General features: G+C 49.7%; 8 protein-coding genes across 9 annotated transcripts; 5 read left to right on the plus strand and 3 right to left on the minus strand.

Moving 5' to 3' along the window:
- Nucleotides 1-16: 16 nt before the first annotated feature.
- Nucleotides 17-10,246, minus strand: LOC6728280. Of its 2 annotated transcripts, none has more exons than XM_039294979.2 (15): nt 9,179-10,246; nt 8,744-8,827; nt 8,495-8,673; nt 8,262-8,423; nt 8,046-8,191; nt 7,312-7,894; nt 6,414-7,214; nt 6,318-6,344; nt 5,707-5,787; nt 5,507-5,643; nt 3,009-5,444; nt 2,134-2,949; nt 1,202-2,058; nt 704-893; nt 17-635 (listed from the first exon to the last, which is right to left on the minus strand). In XM_039294979.2, exons 1-15 carry the CDS (start codon nt 9,686-9,688, stop codon nt 262-264), a joined length of 7,383 nt encoding a protein of 2,460 aa, XP_039150913.1. In that variant the 5' UTR covers nt 9,689-10,246; the 3' UTR covers nt 17-261. The 2 variants fall into 2 exon arrangements, with proteins under 2 accessions (XP_039150913.1, XP_039150912.1); XM_039294978.2 differs by having other exon boundaries at nt 8,495-8,685.
- A 515-nt stretch (nt 10,247-10,761) lies between these two features.
- LOC27207372 (cytochrome c oxidase assembly factor 4 homolog, mitochondrial) lies at nt 10,762-11,410 on the plus strand. The gene has a single exon (XM_016183066.3). The coding sequence runs from the start codon at nt 10,762-10,764 to the stop codon at nt 10,957-10,959; it is 198 nt and encodes a 65-aa protein (XP_016034920.2). The 3' UTR covers nt 10,960-11,410.
- LOC123327030 (peptidyl-tRNA hydrolase 2, mitochondrial) lies at nt 10,943-11,410 on the plus strand. Its single transcript, XM_044923231.1, has one exon. The coding sequence runs from the start codon at nt 10,943-10,945 to the stop codon at nt 11,360-11,362; it is 420 nt and encodes a 139-aa protein (XP_044779166.1). The 3' UTR covers nt 11,363-11,410.
- On the minus strand, nt 11,347-12,676 carry LOC6728283 (GTPase Era, mitochondrial). The gene is made up of 2 exons (XM_002103596.4): nt 11,660-12,676; nt 11,347-11,602 (listed from the first exon to the last, which is right to left on the minus strand). Exons 1-2 carry the CDS (start codon nt 12,591-12,593, stop codon nt 11,415-11,417), a joined length of 1,122 nt encoding a protein of 373 aa, XP_002103632.1. The 5' UTR covers nt 12,594-12,676; the 3' UTR covers nt 11,347-11,414.
- Nucleotides 12,677-13,091: 415 nt separating this feature from the next.
- Nucleotides 13,092-14,904, plus strand: LOC6728284 (L-dopachrome tautomerase yellow-f2). The gene is made up of 4 exons (XM_002103597.4): nt 13,092-13,346; nt 13,466-13,855; nt 13,978-14,633; nt 14,694-14,904. Exons 1-4 carry the CDS (start codon nt 13,175-13,177, stop codon nt 14,832-14,834), a joined length of 1,359 nt encoding a protein of 452 aa, XP_002103633.1. The 5' UTR covers nt 13,092-13,174; the 3' UTR covers nt 14,835-14,904.
- A 178-nt stretch (nt 14,905-15,082) lies between these two features.
- Nucleotides 15,083-16,864, plus strand: LOC6728285 (L-dopachrome tautomerase yellow-f). Its single transcript, XM_002103598.4, has 4 exons — nt 15,083-15,326; nt 15,525-15,854; nt 15,913-16,568; nt 16,630-16,864. Exons 1-4 carry the CDS (start codon nt 15,164-15,166, stop codon nt 16,768-16,770), a joined length of 1,290 nt encoding a protein of 429 aa, XP_002103634.1. The 5' UTR covers nt 15,083-15,163; the 3' UTR covers nt 16,771-16,864.
- On the minus strand, nt 16,768-22,296 carry LOC6728286 (uncharacterized protein PB18E9.04c). Its single transcript, XM_016175210.3, has 8 exons — nt 21,878-22,296; nt 21,599-21,819; nt 20,951-21,519; nt 20,833-20,884; nt 18,293-19,711; nt 18,041-18,182; nt 17,819-17,977; nt 16,768-17,765 (listed from the first exon to the last, which is right to left on the minus strand). Exons 1-8 carry the CDS (start codon nt 22,082-22,084, stop codon nt 17,550-17,552), a joined length of 2,985 nt encoding a protein of 994 aa, XP_016034921.1. The 5' UTR covers nt 22,085-22,296; the 3' UTR covers nt 16,768-17,549.
- LOC6728287 lies at nt 19,764-20,898 on the plus strand. The gene has a single exon (XM_002103600.4). It carries the CDS (start codon nt 19,819-19,821, stop codon nt 20,815-20,817), a length of 999 nt encoding a protein of 332 aa, XP_002103636.1. The 5' UTR covers nt 19,764-19,818; the 3' UTR covers nt 20,818-20,898.
- Nucleotides 22,297-22,432: the final 136 nt, after the last annotated feature.

The following is a 22,432-nucleotide window of genomic DNA, read 5'->3' on the forward strand; positions in this document are numbered from 1 at the left end:
ACCCATTCGCAGCATGTGAACTTCCATTTAAGTTAATTTTTCTTTATTTTTCTCTTTTTTGTTGAAACATTGAAATTGACTCCTAAGTCATTTTGAATGATTTCTTGGATGCGTTTTCGGTTTTTTGAATTTTTATGTTTCGTTTTTTTGTTTTCTTTCTGCTTTTCATCGATGAAATGTCTGCGTATGTGAGAGAGTGTTATGAATGTGAGGAGTTCAACTCAATCTGCTGGCCAGGCAGCGCACCTCGTGTCATGTGGTTCACCACCAGGCGGCGGCCGCATTGGCGGCTCCTCCGGCGGTGGCATCCGCCGAGGCCACATCGTTCGGCCCACCTCCAGTTGCCGTGCCATTCAGCCGCGAGCACTCCGCATCCGTGGCGATCTGCAGCGCGTTCATGTTCTGCACGAAGGTTTCCAGGGCGGCGGCATTCTCGTCCTGGCTGTACGGCGATGTTCGCTGGCTGAGCGGGCTGCGGCGCAGGAATTCGTTCAGATCGCTGGCCACGCTGGCCGCCTTCGAGCCTCCGCCCGGCACCACCGAGGCGGGATCGAAGTCATAGCCAAAGGGGTCCGGCGGAACCGCCGGCTGTGCCATTCGCGTCAGCAGATTGTTCTGCCCGAAGAGGTGGGAATCTGCAAATAAGTACAAATGGGTCATTTGGATTGGAGGACTCTTAACCATGTAACGTGTATAAACTAACCACTGCCGTAGTCGGCGGCCACGTTGTCGCAGTAGTTGGCACCCGGAACGGGCGGCGGCTGCTGCTGCGGATCATAGGCGTTGGAGGAGCGTGCCCGGTTGCCAAACACGCTGGTGATCTCCACGTGATGCGGCGACGGCGACGCGTTGTTGCGCGTGAAGTTGGACTCCGAAATATTGTGTATGGAGACCTGCAAAAATGCAAATGCACGAATGCAAGAGGAGCATGTGACATTATAGGAAAACTATAAATAAAGATTTGCGGATTTTATTTCAGCGTCTCTACACAAAAATGCAAAGGGAAATACATTTTCTTGCGATGTAACCTTTTCCTTCTTTTTTCTTTTTTTTTTTGCACAAGGTCAAATTAAAAAGGTGCAGTTACAGAAAATAATTAGGATGAGAAGAATGAGGTGAATGGATTGGGCAACGGATAAGTTTGATAGTTCGAATAGAGATCGTGCTCCCACAAACAGTTATTATCATATCCGTAACGCACCTCGTTGTTGAGATGCTGGCCCGGTATCAAGTTCTTGAGGAAGGCGGCGTCGTCGTAGCGAATGACTCCTGTGTTCGGAATGCCCTCCAGATAGGAATTGAAACCGGTGATGGTGGGCGGCGGAGAGTCGTCGCCACAGTTGTGATGCATGTGGCAATCGGTCGTTCCGCCGCCGTTTCCAGGACCGTGCGTTGCGGTAGCCGTTGCCGCCGAGAAGACCTCGAAGCCGTTGTAGTAGCTCGACTGCTGGTACTGCTCCTGCAGTGGCACTCCGCTCGCTGGTCCGCCAGCATTATTGCTATAATCCTGCTGCTGCTGCTGCTGCTGCTGCTGACCAAAGCACGGCCACTTGCTGGCCTTCTGTTTCAGCTCGCTGCCAATGGCCGATAGACATTTCTGCGAGTGCTTCGGACGGGCAATCACTGCCGCCTCGCCGACCAATCGGCCAGGACTTTCGGCGCTGGTTGGGGGAACGTTGGTACAGCTAATACTGATATTGTTGTGCGTCCCGTTGCCGCCATTGCCGCCGTTGTTCTTTCCGCTGCTGTTGCCACTGGAGAAGTAGGAGAAATTCGAGCTGTCGCCGCCTCCATGACCAACTGCGGCCGCACTGGCCTGCTGCTGCTGCAGCTTTTGCTGGGCGGCTCGTGCCGCTTCCGCCACAGCCTCTTGGGGCGTGTAATAGTTGACATTGCCTCCGAACTGGCGATAGCCTCCCATGGCCAGGCCGTTGGTCACAGCCTGGTGAAGCGCCGGATTGCGTATGGTAAACATGCCGTTTTCGTTCTTGATGATAGCGGCAGGCTGGTCCAAGGACATGGCTGGAGGAACCGGAAGTCCGGCGCCAAAGCTTCGCACTGCAACGAATAGTTAATATATGTTAGTTATTATCATACATATATGAAATTGGGCCAAGTAGAAGAATCACTCACCTGGCGGCATTGGATTGGGATTGGGCGGCATCATGCCTCCGCCGGCCACTGGCCCATTGCCCTGATGGAACATGGGATTGCGCAGCGTGATGATATTACCACTGGCGTTAGCTTCAATGGTGGCCGCAGTCGCTGGCGAGTGAGCCAATATCTGGCCATCAGCCGATCCTGCTGCTGATCCGCCGCCTTCGCCACCCGTTCGTTGCTTGTTGGCCGGCCCAGAACTGCCTGGGTTTCCGGCGCTGCCGCCACCAGACTTTCCACGATTGCGACGACGACGCCTGGAGGCTTTTCCGTTGGCGCTCGCTGCGGAGGCCGCTGCAGCCACATTGGGTGGTGCAACTGGAGCTTGGCTGCGATTGGGCCGTGGGTTGGCCTCCACCATGATAACACCGTTGGGATCCATGCCAGCAGCACCGGCTGCTCCATAATAGCCGGCCAGGAGGTGAGACTGCTGCTGGAAGTGATGCTGCTGCTGTTGCTGCTGCTGCTGCTGCTCGGCCAGTGGCTTGGACAGCAAGCGGATGGACTCGCTCTTCTGGCGCAACTGCTCGCTTTTAGCCGGATCCACCTTGGTCAGGGTGATGCCAGGCGGTAGGGAAAGGTGTTCCACCTGTACACCGCGGTTCAGCTGGTCCATAATGCTGCAGTTGGGCGACTGGGCCTCCTTCGAGCTGGAGCTACCTCCTGGCTGGCTGATGCGCAAATGCTGCAGCTGCTGAGCCAGGGTGCTGGCATAGCTTCCCGACTGCGGCGGTATGGCAATTTCGTTGGGATTGAAATAGCCCATGTTGTTTGGAATGCCGGAGAGATCCTCTGCAGGGAAAGATAAATTAAGTACTAGGTTTACCAATGAATGGTTATCGTGAACTTACCCTGCTTCTGGCGATGTCCGCGCTTTCCACGCTGCGACCTCTTTGGCGGAGCATTGGACTCCGCCGCATGAGCGTTGGAGTGCTGCTGCACGGGCTGCTGTTGGCCTCCAGGCGAGGGCTTTGTTCGACCATTGACCCGTCCACCGCGAGGCGCCTGTTGCGTCTGCGAGGGCTCACAGCGCTGATTCGGAGCGCTGCGATTGGATTCGAGATTGCCAGGAGCCTGCTTCTGCTTCCTCGATGATTCCGCTGGACGCTGCTGCTGGCTCTTGGTAGGCGGCACCTTTTCCTGCTGATACTGTTGCTGCTGCTGTTGCGGCGGATTGGACTTGCCCACGGAAGCAGACGTCGATTTGCTCTTAGGCTGTGCCTGAGCCTTGGCAGCTGGTTGCTTTTGGTGGGCCGGTGCTTCCTGTTGCTTCACCTTTTTGGCAGGTGCTGCAACTGCGGCTGGAGCCGGCTTCGTCTTTGTGACCACTGACGGTGCAACGGGCTTTGGCGCCGGAGCAGCTGGCAGCTTGGGCTGCTGCCTTATTGGTGGCTGCGCTGGTGTTGAGACTCCTTCGTCCGACTCACTACCAGTTTCCCACTCTCCCTCCGACGAATCTTGCATGTGCAGCGCCTTCCACGGATTGTTGTCCAACTGGCCAGGATCCAGTCTCGACTTCAAGCGTTTCTGCCTCTTGGGTGGCTCCGGTTCCGGCTCGGGAACAGGCGGTGGTGGTGTCACTTCTACAACCTTGGGTGGCTTGGAAGTCGGCTTTTTGGGTGCAGTCTTTGGCTTAACACTGCACACCGAGCTTTCGCGCGTACTCTGCGGCGTCTGCGACTTTGAGGAGTTGCTGCTCGCTGTGGAACTGGAGGCGGTGGCCACAGCCACGGCTGTCTTCTTCGCCTGCTTCTTGTTCTTTAGCTTGGCTTTTTGCTCCGCCGCAGCTTCTGCTGCCGCCGCTGCTGCTGCTGCCTCAGCCTCAGCCGCAGCTGCTGCTGCTGCTGCTGCTGCGGCAGCCCGCTTAGCCTCTTTCTTCTTGGCCTTGGCACTCTTTTCAGGAACACTGGGCGCTGGAGCCGGAACCGTGGCATGTCGAGGAGCCGTTTCCTCCGGCTGTATCGGACTCGAAGCCACCATATGCCCGTTGACAAAAGTGTAGAGCAGTTTGTCCTCGTGCGGAGCACTGCCTTTGGCCACTACAGTAACCTGCTGCTCGGCGCCCGGATGAGGCAATTGCACCCGCCGTATTGTCACAATGCGCTTGGAGGGATCGGCAGTGATGGAGCCGGCCGCCATGGCGGCGATCACATCGCGAGACAGTTGGGGTGGATGTTGGGACTGCTGGGGTGGTGCGAAACATACGGGCGTGTTCTGCTGCCCGAGTCCGGGAGGATGGTAAAAGGAGGCGTTACTACTGAACTCGGGATACTGCGGCGCAGACTGCTGTGGAGGCTCCTGTCTAACAGGTTCGGCAGTGGCAGTGGTCGGGCCTCCGTTCAGAATCTCTTCCAGCTGGGCCATCTTGGCCAGCTGCTGTTGCTTGGTAGGCAAGTAGGAGAACTTGAACTCGCTGTTCGTCTGCTTGACGGTGGCAATAAGTTCGAGGATCACCGTCTCCACTTTAGCCTTCGCCCGCTGAAGGTTTTTAATGTTCGCCTCCAGCTCGCCGATGCGCTTCTTCTCCTTTTTCCGGCCGCCTGCAGCCGTCAAGGCCTTCATCTCATACTTGTCAATGAACTCCTTGAAATAGATGTCCAGAAACTGGCAGCGCAGATCCTCCAGCTCCTTAATACGTTTCTCCTCCTCCTTGCGCATCTTTTGCTTGGCCTTCTTGGCCGCTTTCTTCGGATTCGCGGTGTGCGGCTGCTGGGTTTTGCCCTCGATAAAGTTGAGCGTCTCATTGATCCAGCGCTGTTGGTCCTGTTCACGGGTATAGGTATAGGTACCCAGGAACTCAGCAAAGTCCTGCATCATGTCCTCTTTGCTGTAGTCCGCTGGAATGCCGCTACCGTGCTTGAAAGCGGCCAGAGCAGCAGCCGCAGCCGAGGCGTCTGTGGCATCCGTGTGCCTCTGCAAGCTCTTGCAGAGGCTGTCCAGACGCAGTAGACTGTCGTCGTCCTCGTGCACTTCGCGGCAAATTCTGTCGAGAGCCGCCACAGCCAACACTGCTGGTAACTTTGGCGGATTGAAGGGTGATGGCGGCCGCTTCGGTGGGATGGCTGCCGGTGCGGGCACAGCAACTGGCTCCGGCTTGCTGCATTTGGTCTTCGACGGCGTGGCCTCCTCCGTGGACTTGGTCTTACGCTCGTTGACGATCTGGGAGAGCTTCTTACGCAGCCGATCGCGCGTCTCATTGAAGCGCGCATGATTGCACTCCTTTTTTACCCGTTTCTTCGAATGATTCTCCTTGCAGGGCTCCCCAATGTCCGCGTAGTCGGAACAGCCTAGAGGTTATTAAAAACACGTGCTTAACATCCTAGCAGAAATATCAGTCATAGCTACTCACATTTTCGCATCTTCTCCTTGCTCTTCTTGTTGCCGCCAACTTCGCCATTTTTGCCTCCGGACTGGGGCACGTTCGATTCCCCTAACTTGGATTTGGCACCCGATAAGCCAGTGGTGCTATCTGGTTTAGTGCGTTTTCTGCAATGCAAGTTATAAACTCATAAGTTAATGATTTAATGTTTGCTATAAATTAGAACTTACATTATCTGAGAATCGTGCAACATCATTAGCTGATCCACTCCAAATTGCAACTTCTCTATGTTGGCATCACCCAAAGTAAAACTGCAATAAGAATTATAATCAATTTTAGAATCACAACAGCACAACTCAACTTCTTTCTCATTCAGTCTCGTTTTAATTTTAAATATTTTTTATTTTAAATATTTCTGGCGTGCGAAACAGAAGCCTGCTAGAATCTGAATTTCCACGATTTGACTGACATGTCACTCGTGATGGGGATAACGATATGCGAAGCTAAGGACCCAATTAATCAGTAATCGATAGCCGATATGATCAAGAGGTCAATGCAAGTGAAAAAAAAAAAAAAATGCAAAGTGCTAGACTATTAAATTTTAGAAGCATAATGTGTACAATTAAGAAGCAGCAACTAATTAATTATACACAATCAAACAACTTTATAGGCTTGGTAATATTTTTTTAACTACTGCAGTATTTTGCAATGGCAACCCTGTTTGCATGCTTGTGGTGTAGATGGTCCCTAATAAAAACATGTCCGCAAATTTCAAAATGGCACATCTCAAAAAAGAAAAATGGTGGAAGTTCATTTTAAACATTTAGTCTTCAATACTTACTCATCAGTGATTTTGAAAGGTGAGTATCTGCGATGAGAAAAAGAAAGAATATTAAGAAACATTCACGTTGGAAACAACTTAGGCGAGAAAACTTACCCAATAACTTGAGCCAGAAACTGCTCGAACCGATTGTCCTCCTTGTCGCCAACCACGCTGTTTAGCCGCAGGCGCAGATCGCCCTTGAGCAGCTCCAGGTGACCGAAATCCGTGCTGCTCGAGTTGAATTTGACAAAGAAGTTGGCGTAGATGGAGAGCACGAAGGTCCAGTATGTTTTGTACACATAGTGCTGGTTTCGCAGCTCCTGCAGCTCGGCGGGACTGGGCGCCAGCTTCCGATTGAAGAACATCAGCGATGGAATCGTGGAGCGCAGCTCCTCCCGCGTAAACGACAGCGGCTGGAAGCAGCGCAGCAGATATTTGGTCAGCAGCGGCGACAGCTGGTTGGACAGGATCTTTCTAGCCAGCTGGCAAGCGGAGACGCGGCAGTTCTCACCGCAGATGAACTGCGGCTCGATAGTTTCGTGGCGATAGCGCTTCCTGGTGGCCAGGTGCTGGAATACCGCCCATGCGATGTGATATGTGGTGCGCAGGGTATCGGACGTCTCTGCCTGGCGACGGAACACCGATCCGCTGCTGGCGCTGCCTGTTGGTGACTCATCCTCTGGCAGATCGCTAGTGCGTCGCTGCTGCTGGGCGGTGGAGGTGGAGGAGCTCGTGGTAGCCGCTATGGCCGCATTGTGCTTGGCCTCATCACTGGTGCAGGTGCTGAGGATCTTGGACTTCATCAGCTTCGGATCCTTCACGACAATGCCGAGCGTTGTGCACTTGGCGCAATGGCCCGCTTGTCGCGGTCGCAAAGGAGTGCCGGCGATGGAGCAAGTGATGCATTTGCAGTTCCTGATGGTAGATATAATGATAAAAATAATTTTAAAGTTTTAATTCATATAATTTATTATTTTGTAACATTTCAGGTTGCGCAGATTGTGCAACTTACTCGTTATGGTGCTCGAGAAGTGAATTGCACTTCTTGCAGAGATCCTCGTGCACCAGCTTATTGGGCGGATCGTAGAACCCATCGGGCCACTTCAGCTTTGTGAAGGCCATGATATTCTTCCAGGCCAGCTGGCGATCGACGATGCGCTGGAAGTCTATAAACTCATCGTCGCTGATATCCGGCAGCGAAAACGATGTGGCGTCCAGGACGACCTTGTCGAATATGTTGTACACATCGAGCAGGCCCATCCGGCGCTCGTGCTCCGTTGGCGACAAGTTAAACTTATTCAGCTCGATCCAGATGTCCGTCCAGCGCCGCTCAATGGAGTGCATGTGCTCGTCGAAGAGCATGTACCGCTTAATCAGCGCCGTCGTCTGGGCCGATGGAGCCACCTCCTTCAACGACAGGATGCAGGCCAGCATGGTATCACCCAGGGGTGTGAATACATGCTGCTGGAAAAGGCGCTGGCATAGGAGAACCCACGACAGCCTGAACTTTCGCAGGAAATCGTTTTCAAACGCAAACAAGCTGAGCGAGATCTTCTGCGAGATGCAATTCAGATCAGAGTAGCCGTCCAGAATGTCTACACAGGGTTAAAAAGCAAGAGTGATTCATTGAGTTTATAGGTAAGTAGAGTGTTCCTATAAAACCAGTTCTGGGTAAAAGATAAAGTTCTTGGTAGAAGAATGTGCCCCTTATTTATTTAGTTAGCTATCATTTGAGATTTCCCTTACATGTCAGCATCCTTTCTGCCGAAATCTTCTCGTTTTCCTGAATATTTTGGGCAATTTCGATCATGCCCTCGGAAAATGCCTTCACAATGCATTCGACATTATAGGCGAGTATTTGTAGCAGCAGCATCGGATTGTTAGCCATTAATCTGTGGACAGATAATGTGTTTTATTGAGGGCCTTTAAAGTAAACAATGCAGAACTGGGGTGTTCACTTACATGGCGCTGAATAGCACTAATATCATATTGTCGGAGATCGCTGTGTCATCAATAAAATCAAGATATTCGGCATTTTTATCGTAGAGGTAGCCGCTCGTAATCCAATAGATCTCCTTGTTGCACTCAAGCAGCTTCTCAAACTTATTGTAGGCAGCATCGTTTCTGGAACAGAGATGTTTATATGATTACCAACTGACTTATGCAACTTTTTTCTTATTGCAGACTATTCTTACTTCAACATGGGGCTGTAGGCCTTGATCAGTACGTCTAGCAACATGACCACCATGTGCGCAGCCTTAAATTGATCCATCATGATGGCCATGATGGTTTCGCGGTATTCGAGACATTCCTTGCAGGAACAAAATGTGAAGAACTCCTCCTTCCGGTGTTTCACAAATATGAAGGCAAGATTCTGGAAATATAGCTACAATGGATTAGGAGCACGTTTCGTTATACATCTTAATCCTTTCAAGCAAACACACCGTAATTGCACGCAGCTGTCCGTCGGCGTCACGCAGCGGATTCTTTGGATCCTCAGAGAACAGGCGCATGTTCTCAATGGCCATCTGAAAACAAGGTGAACGATAGTGAGTATTTATTAAGAAAGCTTAATATTCTTAAATATAATGTAGTTGGTATGATTGCACCTATCAATATTCTCAAGCATACTTCCAAGCAATGTTCTTTCAACCAACCCAAAAAGGTAGATCATCTTAGTAATGAGGAACTGTTTGAGTATATGTTTCACATCAAGTCGATCTAATAAGATCATTTCTACCTTTCTAGAGTCCATAACTAACTCATTTGATAACTCATTAAACACAATTTAAAGCCACAAACTTTAATAGTACATTTAAATGAAGAAAATACAGAATGAAATCGATCTCCACAGCTTCGGTCAGCTTCTGGGAACCCACCAAATACGATCGCGTCTCATCGTTGGGATCGCCGCCCTTGTGCTCGCACTCGTGCAGCAGCTTGTCGCTGAGCTCCAGTTCGATGGCATTGTCTTCCCGCTGGCTCCACTGCATCAGCGATACGACCTCCTTGTAGACCGTCTCCGCTTTGGGGGCGGGGGCATATGGATCGAAAGGAGGCAGGGCGAGGATCGTGTGCAGCGTGTTGATGATGTTGCCGTCGGGAAAGTTGAGCCGCTCCAGGAGCTGGCATGGCGGTGAGCTGCTCCGCGCCGGCTTCGCCTGTTGGACACCAGCAGGCGGTGGCGACGAATTCAGCTGGGAAGCGGTGGCGACGCAGGAGGAGGACGCTGTGGCATCCACATCGCCCTCCGCATCCACATCTACATCCATGGAGGACAGAGACATCACATGGCAGCAGGAAGGCGGCGCCTCCTCCATTGGCAGTTCGCCATTGACCAGCGGCTCATCTGCATCCGTTTCTTTGGTGTGCGCCACCTGATCGGCCATTTCTGGCGGGGCTTTTTACGCGGTGGGTGGGTCGATGAGCCCAGCCAACTCAGTCAGTCCCCGGCTCCGGATCACTTGTTAGTCTTTGGTGCTTCTGCTGGCCAAATCCGCGTATGCGCGACGCATTATTATATACGAAATCACAGATGTAGATGCACTTTCACTCGCTCACTGTATGCGCGCGCGTGTCTGTGTGTGTGCGCTGGTGTGTCGGTGTGCAAGTGTATGAGTGTGGGTATTGGATTGGTTTGGTTTTTGGAATCGAAATCGGTTTTGGAAAAGAACGCAAAGCAGCGCAACGCAACGCGCTTTTCCCCTCGAATCGCGCCAAGTGCGCCTCTGCTTTCATCAGCGTTTCACCGCTTGGCCATCCGTTTGGATTTTCCGGGACCCGACTTTTCGTTGCCTCGCAGTTTCCGTTTCGTTTGCACCCACGATTGTTGTGATTTTCCGCTTTTTGTGATTTTTCGCCTGCTCGTTGCAATTCGCTCGTTTCTCGTTGATTGCATTCGCAGCGGTGTGCCCGTGGCGGCCTTCGCTCAAATTACCGCAACGCCGCGCAAGAGTCACGAATAAATGGTCATACCCCGTGCACACTTGTTTGGCCGAAAATTGTTCTACATGTATTTGTATCCCAGAGAAAAAACACAAACTTTTATGTATATAAATGAGCTCCATTTTACTTCTCTGTGGTTCTCGCATAGAAAACTGTACTAATGAGTTCTTAAAAATTTGAGAAAATTAAAAAAAGCATTTTAAGCCATACAAAAATTTTAAAACCATAGCAATGTATGTTTCATATACTTTTTTCAACTTATATTTTAGGTAAAACAGATGTATGCATGTATTTATACACAAAAAGTTTACGATAAGTCTAAAAATTTAATTTTCTGTTTATGAAGTATGTATGTATGTTTATAATCTATTCATTATTTTATAATTATTTAAATTCGATAGTTTTGTGGCCCAAATGTCGCACAGATTATATACGTATCTCTCCGATGTATTGACAACCCTGACCGAATTTCGTAATTTCGAAACGAACGAATTCAGCCGGCGAAGTGGAGAAGAAAATGTCCGCATCGACGGACCAGGATCCCGTGGAACTAATGCTGAAGAAGACCGGCTGCATAGAGCTTCACTACAAGGTGCAGGAGTGCATCGCAGAGACGGGTGACTGGAGGGCTTGCCAGGAGAAGGTGAAGGAGTTCCGGGCGTGCATGCAGAAGTACGTGGAGCAGCAGAGCCAGAAGTATGCCCACGTCAAGTAGCATCCTGCAGAAGTTCCTCAGCAACGGTTTGGCCTTTGGCAAGTCCACCAAACTGGCGCTGGTGGTCCGAACCGACCTGAAGATGTCCAAGGGCAAGACAGCGGCCCAGTGCGCCCATGCGGCGGTCATGTGCTACCAGAGCTCTGTGCAGGGAACCAAGCTGCAGAACGCCGTTCTGCAGCGTTGGTGTCGCCTGGGACAGCCGAAGATAGTGCTGCGCGTGGACAACTTCGAGCAGCTGAACTCCCTGGAGCGACAGGCTCAAGAGTCGAACGTGGTGGCCGCCATGGTGAGGGATGCCGGTCGCACTCAGCTGGAATCTGGGACAGCAACGGTCCTCGGACTGGGTCCAGCCCCTGCCGAAGATCTAGACAAACTGGTGGCGCATTTGAAGCTTTTGTGAACTCTTAGGTTTATGCAACGTTACAAATAAAGTACAAGTAATCAACAAGTGCTCAGGCGGCGGTCTTCTTTCCCTTGGAAACCGTGGATATGGTAAGGGACACTGCTTGGCCGAACATCTCCACCAGGTCCGAGGTAACTCGCTCCGTGATCTGCCGCAGCTTGCCATTGCCCTCGCCGCAGATTAGGCGCTCGATTCGCGTGGTGGGGCACTGAACCTGCACGGATGTGTAGACAACATCTGCAAAGGGAATTGGAATTGGAAAGGATTCCTTTGCGGGTGTACAGAAAAGCTCACTTTTTTCCACACTATAGTACTCGATCTCGCACTTCAGGTTGTAGGGTATCTCCTGCGGCAAGTAGTCCAGCAGACGAGCCCGCACACTCTCCACAATCAGTGCTTCTGGGCTGGAGTCCGTATGCATGTCGGCTGGGTATTTCCAATCCCTGGGCTTGGCCTGGCCCACCAGGTAGTTCTGCATCTCCTGCAGCCCATTGCCGGTCAAGGCGGAAACAAGAAACACGTCGCTAAAATGGCTCCAGCTAGACTCCCGCTTGTTGATTCTTATTTCCTTCACGGGAGCACTTTTCGCCTGGGCTTCCCGCTTGCCAACTGTCAAGGTGTCGTTGGTGAGTGTCTTGATCAGATCCAGCAGCAAACGCTTCGACTTCAGGGCGTCTATCTTGTTGAGCACCAGGAAACTGGGCAGGTTGCTATACGCCTTCAGCGTATCCAAAACAGTGGGATGCAGTTCCTTCCTCGTCCAGGCATTTGAGGCATCGTGCACAACGGCGATGATGTCCGCATGCTGTATGGCATGGCGGTAGGCACTCTTGAAGTTCTGGTCCAGGTGGTGCCGACGAATCTCATGTTGCGTGACCAGACCCGGCGTATCGTAAAAGACCAACTGCGTCTGGCCGATGGTGTAAATGGCCGTGTTTGACTGACGAGTGGTGTGCACCTTGGCCGAGGTGGGACACACTCGGTGGTTCACCGTGTTGTTGATGAACGTGCTCTTTCCCACATTGGGCACTCCAATTACCGCGATGTGCAGCGATCGTTGCTCCTCTCCGGGATTCCTCGATTCTGCGGGCGGTGGGCGCGTGATCGGAGCCGCTGCATCGTTGGTTTGGGCGGCGCCGGTCAAGCTGCGCACGTTCACCAAGAACAAATTGTGTTTTTTCGTGCTATTCAGCAATTTTAACGAACTGGCTAACAAATTATAACGCATCTTGCTATTTACACTGTTTACGCTAAATTAATTACGATTTACACAACAGCTTTGTATATCGATATCGCCTATCGATTGTTGGTAGTGGTTTGTTTATTTTTATTAATCACTTTTTTAATATTTTGGCGCCAAAGTTGTTGCTTTCGTTTTCTAAGTTTAGAAATTATGCATATATTTTTGGGTCAACCATTATTAATTGATCTAAAATATATTACAAATATATAACAAATAACGTAACGTTTCTTACGACTAAATGTTTTGCTCATGTTTTTGTTGTTGATTTATATGTGTATACGACATAAAAAGAAAGAAAAGCTGAAAGTTATTTATAATTCTCTCGTTTGTATGTAAATAATTAGATTTTTACTAACGATTAGTATTGGCATTATTATCAGGCTAACAAGTCACAAAACCGGTTTGAGAACTTGTGAGAGTCGCGCTTTTCTTATCAATTTTAATAATTTGCGTTCGAACCGCTGGGAGAATAGATTTCAATTGGGAACAAATTGGCTTTCAGTCGCTATTGAGGCCTCAACTTGGCAAGGCGAACTTAGATTATAGTTCCCCAAGAAAACCGAGCAATGTTATCGCCACAGCTTCTGATTCTATGTTTGATCTTAGGGTTACAGCTGCTTTCCTTGGCCGATGCTGATCCCATGATAGAGGTCTTCAGATGGAAGCAGATGGACTTTTACAATCGCGGAAATGATCTTCTGAGCTCGGGCGGAAGGAAGGACAGGCCTAGCTTTTCAGGTTAGTACTCGTAATATAGTATTACTAGTTTTCATTCAGCTATTGCAATCTCGCGGGCCTTGTTTGATAGATTTATTGGTATTTACTTAATATACACTTTTTTTTTATGGTTCAACTAGCTCCGGTTGTCTTTCCTGGGAAGTATTCTCGTCAAAAGCGTGAGATTATGACCTCCCGCGATACACCGGTAGTGGTCAGCTCCCGCGCCGACAGCGACGACCCCAACGCCTCCTACATTCCGTACAACAACGTGCCCATGGGAGCCACTCACTTCCGCGGCCGGGTCTTTGTCACGATGCCTCGGCGACGGGTGGGCATCCCGTCCACCTTGAATTACATCGATCTGGCCGAGGACGGATCGGATCGCAGCCCCAAGCTGCGGGCCTATCCCAACTTTGCGCTTAATCAGTTCAACGCGAGTGCGGAGAACCTGGTGTCCGTCTACAGAACCTCCGTGGATGCATGCCAGCGTCTCTGGTTCATCGACACGGGAATGCTGGAGTATCCAAGTGAGTTTTTACATTGGCATGTGATATAAAAGATCAGGCTCGATCCTTATTATTAAAAGCCTTCCTTATCCGGTGACCTAGAATATAAAGTAAAGAGACTCAATCATGATTCTCATTTCCAGATAACCGTCAACAAATCCGCCGTCCCAGCATTTGGGTAGTCGACTTGGCCACGGATCAGGTGCTGAAGCGCTTCGATATTCCGGAGAGTATAGCTGAGACGGGTCGCGGATTGGCCAGCATCACCGTGGATGTGAAGGCGGGTCAGTGTGGCGATGCCTACGCCTATATTCCGGATCTGGTGTACCGGCGCCTGTACGTCTATCACCTGCGAAACGATAGAATCTGGTCCTTCGAGCACAACTACTTCAACTTCGATCCCCTCTCCGGGGATCTCAGCATTGGCGGCCAGACCTTCCGCTGGGACGATGGCATCTTCTCAATAACTTTGGGTGCCCAGAAACCGGATGGGAGTCGGGATGCCTACTTCCATCCCATGGCCAGTACAAATGAGTTTGTGGTTTCCAACCGGGTTCTGCAGCAGGAGTCCAACGCCGCACGCTCCGATCATGGAAACGATTTCCGGGTACTCGGAAACCGTGGTCCGTCCACCCAGTCCACGATGCACGCATACGATCCGGGGACCGGTGTGATCTTCTTCGATGAGATCCAGCGCAACGGAGTGGGCTGCTGGAAGACCAGCCAACCAATCTCTGCGGAAAACTATGGGTCCGTGGATTCCAATGCCGAGGACATGATTTATCCCAGCGACTTGTCGGTAAGCAAATGGTTTGGGATAAGTGAGAAAAAAGTAATATATCACATCTTACTTCTGTAGATTGACGAGGATGGCACCATTTGGGTCATGTCCAACTCCATGCCCATCTTTATCTACTCCACACTGGACACGAGTGTATACAATTTCCGGATCTGGAAGCAGAAGGCTTCACTGGCCAAGAGGGGCACAGTTTGTGAGTGATTTGTGTGGAATTCCTAATGAATGTTGAACAAATTTTGTTATTTAATTGAAAATACATAAATAAGAATCACGAAATTTTCGAATAAATGGGTAGCTTTACAAATCTACTCTTTAGATTATCAAAAAATCTTAAAAGTTTAATAAAGAGATATAGAAGCAAAATAAGAGCTCGTGAATCCAGTCACTGATGCTCTTATCACTTAACATTCTGAGTTAAATTTTTGAGCCGCAGAGCACGTTTAACTCAGTTGAACCCAAGCTGAGGAGTCAGTCACAAGTGGGTTTTCAGCCAGGAAAGGCGAACGACCGGAATCAACGAAGCCATATAAATGTTATCGCTGGAGGTTCTGCTCCTCTGCGCAATCGCAGGTTTCCAACTGCTAATCTCCGCAGATGGAGATCCCATGATTGAGGTCTTCAAGTGGAAGCAACTGGACTTTTACAATCGCGGCGATGGCTATAAGGATTTGTGGAGCAGGATCTGCATTCCAGGTAACTCCAAAAAGAACCAATTGAAATACTTTCATTTTCGAAAATCAGCAAATGTCGGTGAATCACTAGGGTTTTTTCACATAACATTAAAAAATGGTTCTAATATGAATATATATTTTTAATCACCATTTTATCATAATTTGTATGAATAAAAACAATGTATGAAATATATCACAATTGTTTGTCCTATTTACCAAGATGTCTACAACTACCGCAAGTGCTTGGTCTCCTCCAATTCCGGAGCGAGCTCCTTCATCCGATACAACAACGTGCCCCAGGGAGTGACCCACTTCCGAGGACGCCTCTTTGTCACCGTGCCACGGCGGCAGCCGGGCATTCCGTCCACCCTGAACTACATCGATCTGGCCAAGGATGGGTGGAGTCAGAGTCCCCACCTACGGGCCTATCCCAACTTGGCGGTGAATCAGTATAATGCGAGTGAGCAGAACCTAGTTTCCGTCTATAGAACCTCCGTGGATGTCTGTGGGCGTCTCTGGTTCGTCGACACCGGAATGCTGGAGTTTCCCAGTGAGTATTTACTTTATATGTAAGGTGATCCAGGTCAAAATTATACCATATATATCAGATAATCGCCAGCAGATTCGACGACCAAGCATTTGGGTGATCGATTTGGCAAACGATCGCTTGCTGAAACGATTTGAGATTCCGCTGAGAATAGTGGAGATCGGACGTGGACTAGCCAGCATCACAGTCGATGTGACCACTCGGAGGTGCGACGATGCCTATGCCTACATTCCGGATTTGGTCAATCGCAGACTGCACGTCTATCACCTGCGAAGCGATCGAATTTGGTCCTTTGAGCACAGCTTCTTTAACTTCGATCCCCTTTCTGATGATCTAAACATTGGTGGGCAGACCTTCCGCTGGGACGACGGAATTTTCTCGGCCACCTTGGGAGCATACAACCCAGATGGTAGCAGGGATGTCTACTTCCATCCCATGGCCAGCACGAATGAGTTTGTGGTGTCCAATACCGTCTTGCAGCAGGAGTTTAATGCAGCACGCTCTGATCATGGAGATGACTTCCGGCGACTGGGAACTCGTGGTCCGTCCACCCAGTCCACGATGCACAAATACGATCCGCGGACCGGTGTGATTTTCTTTGCCGAGGTCCAGAAAAGTGGAGTGGGCTGCTGGAAAACCAGCAAGCCGTTCTCAACCGAAAACCATGGCTCCGTTTATTCCAATTCATCGGAGATGATTTATCCCAGCGACTTGACAGTAAGCTCATCCATTTCTATTTGTAACCTGGAAAGGAAGATTAGCTTCGTTTTTAATTTAGATCGACGAGGAGGGATACATTTGGGTGATGTCCAACTCCATGCCCATCTTTGTGTACTCCCAACTGGATGTGGAGAAGTACAATTTCCGAATCTGGAGGCAGTCGACATTGCTGGCCAAGAGGGGAACAGTTTGTGAGTGATTTGCGTGGAATTGCTTTAATGAATGTTTCGCATAAGTAATATGTTTATCGAAATAACACACGGAAACTTATTAATAAAATAAATCAAAAAGCATATACATATGTACCGTTTAAAATTGCCTAAATTTGAGTACTCATTTTTATCACATCTTATATGTTACGACAGATGCGTATGTCTTTTCGCACGAAACAAATGAAAACATGAAAGAAAACAACATCAATGAACAAAATCAGAGGCACTCCAATATTGCATAAGGATACTAAGTTGCACAGTTGTGTGTGTGTGTGTGTGTGATACGCGTGTATATGTTATAACCTAAAATACTTGAATTTCACGTTGTAAATTTCTCATAACTTTTCCGCATCTAAACAAATTCGAGGTGTAAATTTGGTAGCCCTTCAAAGTGTCAGCTATACATATGGTGTATATAGATCTATATATATATATATCTATTCAATTTGTATATATATGTACGAGTTTATATAAAGTTTTGCAAAAAATATATAGGTTGCTTTTGTATATGTTCCTCAACGCTACACCTAAGTCCTTTAAGTAGTTTCGATCATAGTTAATATATGTAGTGTGTAGTACGTTATATAGCGAAATGATTCTACCAGTTCTAGTTGACTATATAGTGGCTGCGTTCATTGACCTTTTCGCGAAAATGGAATGATTACTGGCCCGGGCCCGGCGCTATTCGAAATTGATTCGCGTATAGCAGCTTATTACAGTTGAGAGTTATTTGTGGTTATATGGAATCGTTCGTTATAGCTAGTGACTACTGCACTAAGTAATCCTTGTAGCCGCGCAGCGACTTTAGCTGCTTTTTCAGCTTGGTTATCAAATCCGACGGTTGCACCAAAATGGATATATCGCGTCCCACGGAGTTCAGGCGGTCGCGTATCTCGAAATCCTTGAAGAACAAATTCAGCGAACGACCATTGATCTCGGTGAGCATCCAAAAGGTAAGTGAATTGCCGTCGCACGATTGCGTCTGGAATGAATTCATTTGTTAGGGTTTATTTATAAGGTCACCAGGTCACGTACCTTGGGCGGAAGACCGTGACGTGCGGCCAAACTGTTTGGCACAACATCCACGATTGTCGAAGTGTTTCCATCCCGAATCAGACCCAGGCACTGACCCTCGCGGTCACGTCGGATGGCATAGGCGCGGCCGAATGGGATTCGTCGCAGCAAGACCTCCACCTGTGTGAAAAGAGAACCAGGGATAGTATAAAATTGGACAACTATGGATCTTAATCAACTTACGAACAACGTATTGGTGTTCCTTATTATCTTGTTGGCCTCCGCTGCACTGCTGATGCTCACGCCTGCTATGGACAATAGCTGATCACCGATGTGTAGGGCATTGTAAAGCACGGGGTGTTCCTTTTGCTTCCAGCCGGCAATCCTGTAAACCCAACGAGTTAGTAAATCATACCAATTGTGTATACAATTTCCAAATATAATTCGGCTACATACAATCACCGTGGAGATGATACGAAGTTCTCCCTAACTTACCAAACGCCACCGAAGGCTTCTACCCAAGCGATAGAACCTACACAATCCTTGCGCCTAAGATTCAGTCGCACTCCACCAGGATGCATAATCTCGCGACGAAGCTGCATCACTTGCTGCTCCCGCAGCGTCAATCGCTTGTTGGGCGACTGCTGCGTGGGATTGGTGCTAGACGGAGGTGTTCCTTGTGGCGGTGGCTGCATCCGAAAGGCTCCGTTTCGGGGTGGCGTAAACTCGTTATTGTTAGCGTTACGCTGCGTTGCAGGCTGAGGAACCCGCTGAAGAGGCGCCTGGGCATCGGATGTGGACGAACTGCGTCGCCGCTGCTCCTGGCTGTCACCGGTTACAATCGAGGTGTTACTCCTTTGCGCTGGCGTAACTTGGGTACTATTGGAGCTGGAAGGCGTGGATTGTTCGATGTTGTTATTCGCGGCGCTGGTTGACTTTTGCGATGCCTTCGTTTTCAGTGGCGTGTTCAACAGCTTTAGGTAGTGGAAATCCCTTCTACTTGGCCGCGAACTAATCACCAGTTCGGTTAGTCCTCGGGTCAACTGCGGCATCGCCCTGCCGGCTGCACTGGGGGTCACTGGTTGCGCTGTTGCCGGCGAAGCCAAACGTCGACGTGGCAAAGCTGGACTGCCATTAGTCACTGGCTGTGTGGTATTCGTGCTTGCCACTCTAGTGGGACTGCTTCTGCTGGTGATGGGAATGCTGGAGGAAAGGAAGACCTTCTCGTAGTGGACATTTCCACTGATTATGGAGTCACTGCCCTGTTCTGTATTTACGCTTATATTCGTGATGCCCGAGGTGTTGGCACTGAGTATTATCTTTTTACTTAATCTGGGCGTCTGCGGCTTGGCAGGATTAACAGAAGAAGAGGCTGCGGAAGAACTGGGTGCACACCCTCCGGCCGCTGGATAGCAGGTGCCGTAGACAGCCACCGTAGTGGTGGCCTCTCCATCACCCAGCACCTTTACTTTCGTGGTGCCCGACACCTGTGAACTGGAGCCATTGGACGAATTTTGCTTGACGGGCGTTGTATAGGGATTACTGCTACTGGACTGTTTGCCCAGGACTTGAATGGTACTGGTACTGCTACTGGCGTTGGACGGAATGATTTGTACGTTGCTTTTATACTCGTGATGGGTCTGGGTTGGCTGCTGCTTGGCATTAGTCTGGGGCTTGCTCTTAACCTCAGGGAATCGAAACACCTCAGCGGTGGTGGTGTTCTTGGGCGGCAGTTCGGGTGGCTGTTCCTGGCCACTGTTGGCGGTATTCGACACTTGGATAATTGTGATGTTGTCCTGAGAGTCCGCACTGTTCGTAGGAGCGACGCTCGAAGATTGAGATTGGAGGGGCTTGCGTTGCGGTCGCTTTGATTTGTCTGCCGCTCCAGCTGACATGGATCGTGATGTTTGCGGTCTAAAAGAAAACAGGAATACATTTAGATATTTAATAAATAATGCTGACGTCTTAGTAGGCTGATTTCTAAATCACAAGCCAGTTTGATATAAACAAATCTTGGAGACATGGCCAAACCGTTTTCTTTGACCGAGGAGAAGCTAGATGACCTATTTGTGCAGGAGGTTGTCAGTGTGGTTAAACTGGTGGACATGTTGCCCGATAAAGATAACATTGTGCCCACATGCACCCGATGGCTCAACATCTTCCAGCAGTCGACGCCGAAGGAACGCTTTTCCAGAAACTATATGCTACTGCTCCTTCATAAACAACTCAATGATCACAAATCTTTGGGCTATCCATTTACGTGGCCGGGCAGTTTCCAGATGGATTTGCGCACTCTTCACCAAATGAGCCTAAAACCGAATCCCGCAAACGGAAAAGATGTTGTAGACTGCAAATGTGATGAAAGTTTGAATGAGGAGGAACTGTCTTCTTTTAGTTCATGCGAGAATATAGTGGAGGCCAATCGTAGGTTGGTCAAAGAAAACACTGCACTGTCCAAGGAGTCGAAGGAGCTTCAATGTCTGATCGATAAGTTGCAGGTGAAACAAGCGGCGGACAAACATGCCATTAAAAGGATAAATGATGAGATTTACATGCTGGACAAGGAGAACCGATATATGAAGCGAATTTTCGCCTGCTCCTCAATCACAGCCCTAAAAAAGCTATGCAATGGACAGGATCCGGGGATGTTTTTCGACACCATGTTCAGGGTTCTCTGCGAAGACGTATCCGACCATCAGCAGGTTCAGCACTTTAACGAACTCTTCAAAATTTTGCTGCATGCCCACATGGATCACTACCGGCGGCAGCAGCGTGCTCCTCTGATGGAGGAGGCAAGCCAAAGTTTCGACAATCTGAAGGCCAAGGTGAGCAAGAGATACAAAAATGTGTTGGGCATGAAATTGGATGCCGAAAGCCACGAGCTCACCCTCAGTGCCATGAGATACCTGACCGTCCTGCGGAAACTGTTCTATGCCACCTTTGAGGGCAAAGCTAGCACCAAGAAGGCTGCACTCAAGTTCCTGCAGCACAACTACGAGCTTATGAGCGAGATGTTGTAGGATGGATTCACTCACCTGGGAATCAGCCGTTCGCATTGCAGAATGTGCTCCAAATTCAGGACTTGATCTACAATTTTAAAGTTATATTTTGTACAAATTAAATATATTTTAGTTAAATAAAGAATATTCATACCGGCAGAAGCGCGCTGTCCAGTGACCACCACGACGTCAACGCGAGCTCCATTCTCGGCAAGCACACATGCCTTGCGCAGCAGGGGCGACAGGTATTCGTCATCCGAGAGATTCAAGTCGGCATCACTAGTGGACGGTTGCTCCGCTGGGGCTCCTTCAGCTACAGCGACATCTTCCTGACCAGAGGCTGACTCTACCGACTCACTAATCTGCTCGCTGTAGGTGCTTATGGGATCGGAGAGCATGTTGAGGAGGTGCTGCGTCAATGTGTTCGACATGGCAGCGGGAGCAGGGGCTGGTGGTGCAGGTGTGGTGGGCACTGGACTTGATGGTTGCTCAGGAGGTGGCGCTGGCGGAGCCTGATGGCTGGGTGCCACCACACGCTCGACGCCCGGTACCAGAGCCGCCGGAACTGGAGGAGGTGGTGGCAGTGGCGATGTGGGATCCCGCGTGGGCAGCAACGGTGCGCGCACTTCAGGTAGCTTCGTGTAGAGGTTTTCGCGCGGCGACAGAATCTTCATTTCGCGCAGCTTGGAGCGCAACGTTTCCACCCACTCTTGCATAATCTCCCTGCGAATAAAAAAGCGAAAGTGCGCTGTAAGTGGTGCAATCTTAATTGGAGTTGCGTGCGGGGAGCTTTTAGTTTTACCAAGAGACGGCGTGAAAGCGCAACACCTCGTGGCTCAGCGTGACCACAAACTCGAACTCATGCGAATTGGGTATGAGGGCATGGGATATGTGCAAGGTTTCCCGCAAGGAAACGGCCCACTCCGGCAGATGACCAGCTGCCTGACGAGGTTCCGCATATCCCTCCAGCAGAGCTTCCGTATCATCGTGAACGCAAAACACCACCCAGGAGCACTCGGATTTCTGAAAGACATGTGATGTAGTAACCAGACACTAGGCGGAGTCTTTTGGTGCCACCCACCTTGGGCCCGACGGTCAGTCGTTTCCCATCCGCTGTCAGCCGTTTGAGCCATGTGTTCTTGTGAATTTCCCGGAATTGGGCACCTGCTCCAGCCCCACCAGCACCTGGTACTCCTCCTCCTCCGCCCGGGGCAGTCGCGGGCAGTGGAGCAGGTGCACTGGCATTCCCGCTGGATGTCGCAGGTGCTGCCGTCGCCGCCGCTGCCATGGCCGCTTCCCAAAACTACGGTGTGGATTCCTGCCTGGGATGGGCTTCTTTTGCATGCCTTGGGCTCGTTGCTCTCCGCTAATTAAGCCCACATTTCACTCGCTGCGTTATTGGGCCACGAAATATGCTGCATTTTCTGGGAAAATCAACTGGGAAATCACGACGCCATTTTTGGTATCGGTATTTGGATATGGGTATCGGTATTGTTCCACAAAAAACTTATCGAAAGTGCACTGCATTAGCGGTATTCATGCAATTTAAAACATTTTATTAGCAATAAAAACTTTATAAAATTTCAATTACTACAAATCAATGTTAATTATTTATCCGCTTTTAGGATGTTTTTCT

Source organism: Drosophila simulans, chromosome 3R, assembly GCF_016746395.2.
Source record: "Drosophila simulans strain w501 chromosome 3R, Prin_Dsim_3.1, whole genome shotgun sequence".
Lineage (NCBI taxonomy): Eukaryota > Metazoa > Arthropoda > Insecta > Diptera > Drosophilidae > Drosophila > Drosophila simulans.